Source organism: Orbicella faveolata, unplaced genomic scaffold (genome assembly GCF_042242905.1).
Source record: "Orbicella faveolata isolate gen_17 unplaced genomic scaffold, um_ofav_v1 contig_27, whole genome shotgun sequence".
NCBI classification, from domain to species: Eukaryota; Metazoa; Cnidaria; class Anthozoa; order Scleractinia; family Merulinidae; genus Orbicella; species Orbicella faveolata.
The window spans coordinates 7,698,990-7,702,781 of NW_028301555.1; the positions used below are offsets into that span (position 1 = coordinate 7,698,990).

The 3,792-nt window shown below is 39.8% G+C and overlaps 1 protein-coding gene across 1 annotated transcript; it reads left to right on the forward strand.

Annotated features, from left to right (window-relative positions):
• Positions 1-26: 26 nt before the first annotated feature.
• Positions 27-3,024, forward strand: LOC110040867 (uncharacterized). The gene is made up of 2 exons (XM_020746136.2): positions 27-752; positions 1,357-3,024. The coding sequence occupies exons 1-2, from the start codon at positions 143-145 to the stop codon at positions 2,058-2,060; spliced, it is 1,314 nt and encodes a 437-aa protein (XP_020601795.2). The 5' UTR covers positions 27-142; the 3' UTR covers positions 2,061-3,024.
• The last annotated feature ends 768 nt before the right edge of the window (positions 3,025-3,792 follow it).

The window sequence follows — 3,792 nt, forward strand, 5'->3', positions numbered from 1 at the left end:
CTGCCCTACCAAAATTATCCTTTTCTTTCCCAAGCCCCTCTCGGAAGGTGTGGGCAAACATGGCGGCCCGGCGCGTTCTAACCTATCGGGAAGTAAAACACTGAGTATTTCTTTACCATTTTAACGCAAACAAAAAATAATAATGATAACAGTTACTAGAGCACTTCTTCAAAAAAGCTGTTGCTTTCAAAACGGAGCAAGGACTAAGGAATGGCAAATATGGTGCCGCCTGCTTCACGGAACAAAATCTCGTGACCAGAAATTCCCGGAAAAGTGGTTTTCTAGAGCTTCGAATGTCATGTATGTGAAGAGTGAAAACGTACTTCGATACTCTTATGAGAAGCTTGGTGGCTTTGTTCAAGCTTTCGAAGATCTAGTGGGGATTTCCGATGTGCAAGAAGCTCAGACGAGCGTCAAGAAAGCAGAGAACGAATTCATGACAACTCGAGGTCAGGTCCAATCAGCAAGGTCCTCACTAAGCTCTGTTCAGGAGAAGCTAAAAGATGTGCGCCGTAAATTGGACCGAATTCCTCGTGATGACGAACGTTATCTAGCTTTAGCGACAGAGGAGCATCGGATTCTGGTTGAAGAGAAAAGGATTAAGAGCGAATATGAACATTTGGAAGCTTTGGAGAGAGATCAATTTGCGCTTCTGTCTGGAGCTGTTAGGGATTCTCATGAAAGAGAGAGAGCTAGAGCGGAGAGGACTAAGCACTGGTCTGTGATTGGCTCTGTTGGTGGTGCAGCACTTGGTAAGAACTTCAGCCTTAAATTCCCATTTTCTTTGGGAGGTGTGATATTTTTACTTCAGCATCTTCGGACCATGTGCTGCATATGGTCATGCTGTAGAGTGGAACCATGAGAATTTTAGATTTCATACCTGCTAGTTACTAGGTGGGGTGGGGGGGGGGGGGGCTGGTAGGGGTGGTCAGGGGAGCTAGCAAAATGTTTAACCATTCAAATTGTTTCAAAAAATGGTTAAACAAAATGCTAAAAGGTCATTTATTAATTTCACTAATTTTTGTGTTGAAAATATTCCCTCAAACCTTACGTATTTGCATAATATTCAACCAGGGGTGGATCTAGGATTTTTCTTAGGAGGGGATGCACCACTAAGGAATGACACAACTGAGGTTTTTTGCAGAACACCAGTTATATTAGAAAGCCAAATGTCATCTCAGGGAGGGGCATGGACCTCCTGCACCCTCCCCCTAGATCTGCCCCTGATATTATTACAATATGGTAGGAATGCTTCAAAGTGGAGGGGTTGTTTTTTTGTGACTGTGTGCAGTCATCTAAAGTAAGGTGTGAAATCCAATCAATGCAAATATTATTGCTTTCAATTGTCTTTTCCAGGAATCCTAGGTTCCTCCATAGTGAACTACATCCGCTTGAAGCAGATCAAAAACTCCATTAAGGAAACAGGAATCACATTAATGCAAAAGACTGATGAGCTTACAGATCTAGTAAAAGCACAAGATAATCAAATGGGTTCACAAGCTAGTGAGCTTAAGGAATCTTTCTCTACACAAAGTAAATTACTGGAACAAAAGCTTGAAGAATTGGGAAGTGTCTTGAACTTTGTTACTCTGAATTCAGCCTCTGATCCTCTCAAGGAGTTTGGAATCCATATTCAGCCTCCTGTCTATGCTAAGAGCTTTGCAAGTGGACAATCTTCGGTAACTCAAAACCAAGGACCAAACCAACACCAAGGAAACATTGCTGACATGACAAGAAGCCTTACATCAAGAATTGACTCAATCATCGAGGTTATGAAAATCAATCAGTACAAAACACAAGGAGATTTTCAGACACTAAAGCAGTACCTGGAGAAACTTGACAGCTCTGCTCTTCAACATGAAGAAAGAACTGCAGAGGAGTTAGAGAAATTAGCCATGTGCATCAGGGACAAATCTGATCTCAGCAGTGGTGTTGAAGATGCTTTAATGCCCAAGAAATTTGCAGAAAGTGATCAGTGGTGGTCAAAAGCAAGCACAATGACCTCAATTCTTTGCACCATTTTGACAGCTACTGTTCTTCTGCATGAGTTTCTTAAGTAAATAATGAAAAGGTTATTTATTAGTGAAATGTACCTGACTTGTGTTGGTGCCATGGTTGCCAGTGAACACAACGCCCACCTGAAGGGGTGATATAGGTGACAGAGGTACAGGTGGGCAATGTATAAGGGTGACAAATGGTGTCTAGAAAATAGTGGATCGCAGAAACCTTTGGTGCATACATACACAAACTTTATTTTAATTTGCTCTTATTTTTGGGGTAGCCAGACAGAGCTAATATCTTCAAGGAAAAATAAAGGTATCAATGAAAAAATATCAAAATCAAAATCATAGAATATGTAATAATATTAATTCATTAATATAATTCTTACCTAATGATATAATAAAAAAATAAGTACATGTAACTACAAATACTGTTGATCTCAAAATCTTGAAATCCCTTTTGAAGTGAGTCACATAGTCCTTGTTTATCTACGAAATTTGCAAAGATAAATAATAATTATTGATCTTCGGTGGTGTTTTGTATATGTGTTTTTTTTTAAAAAGTGATATTGTGTGACATCGTTAAAGTGGTCCAATTTGAAACAAGTGTCTTGGTGCCTTAATGAGTCTCAGACTTAAACATTCATTACCGCAAGCTTATCAGCCCTAAAAATTTAGAAATTTCAATGTTTTTCAGTTTTAGTCCCGATTTTTCTCTTCGTTCTATATCTAGCCTCCTACGCAGGTAGGCTTTGGGCTCGTCACGCAATCTTCCTTCCCCACAAACATGGAAGGAAGATTGTGTGACAATCCCACAGAGCATCTGTATAACAGGCTACCCCATATCATGCAGAGAATGACTTATTACTTGGAAGAGCTGAAATAATAGTTGTGGGGGTGGGGGAAGGTATTTTGAACAGGGCAGGCATATAAATTCAAATGTTAACTCTCACTTTGAGTCCACAATAAATGTACAGTAGAACGTCTGAGAATATAGTAAATTAAATTTCTTGTTGAGTATGTATTCAGTCTCACATCTTGAACTACGTGGCAAAAATATTTTGCAAGCTACCTGGAGTTTTACGAAATTATACCCTGGTTTCAAGAAAAACTCAAAGGTCAGGGATACTTGTCAGGGGTGTAAATGATGGGGGTAGGGGTGTAAAATCTTGGATTTTTGTCTCAGTTGCGATGTTTGTGACAAAACGACAGGTATCTTTTAGGGTTGCACTAAAAAAAAAAAAAAAAAACAAGAAAAAACACTGTCATATTCGTTTTAAAGTGGTTTCTTTTTATAGGGGTCAAATAAAGCTCCAGCTGCGCCCAAATTGGTCTCCATTAGGGGATTGCTTCAAAGTTTCCGACTTGCAACCCCCACCTTTTCACATGGGATCGCTTCCGGTTTTTTTTTTCTTGCCCCACCCCGTTCGTTTTGGCTTGTTTCCCGTCCTCGTTGGCTCATTCCCCGTACCCCGAATTGCGATTTCGACAAATTCAAGACAAAATAGGTCTCAGGACAGACTAAAAAACACTTCACTGCGTCAAGATCTAACCTGCGTAGAAGTCGTAAAGCTGGGCAAACGGGAAGGGATTTTCGTGTCGGAGTCACGCAACGCTCCACATCCCGTTGCGTGACTTCGGCGCGAGACTTGTGTTTTAAACATTGTTTTAAACTATCTTTCGGCTCGAGCGAGGTGTGCAGGCTAATCAAATACTTCTACATCTGATTGAAAAAGAAGTGCTATTTATTTATTTATTTTTATTTTATTTTATTATTATTTTTTGCTTTTTT

Excerpts from the sequence above, each read along its gene's own strand:
- LOC110040867 (XM_020746136.2), top strand. The coding sequence starts at position 143 with ATGATAACAGTTACTAGAGCACTTCTTCAAAAAAGCTGTTGCTTTCAA. Across the intron at positions 753-1,356 it reads TGTTGGTGGTGCAGCACTTG|GAATCCTAGGTTCCTCCATA; the intron begins GTAAGAACTTCA and ends TGTCTTTTCCAG.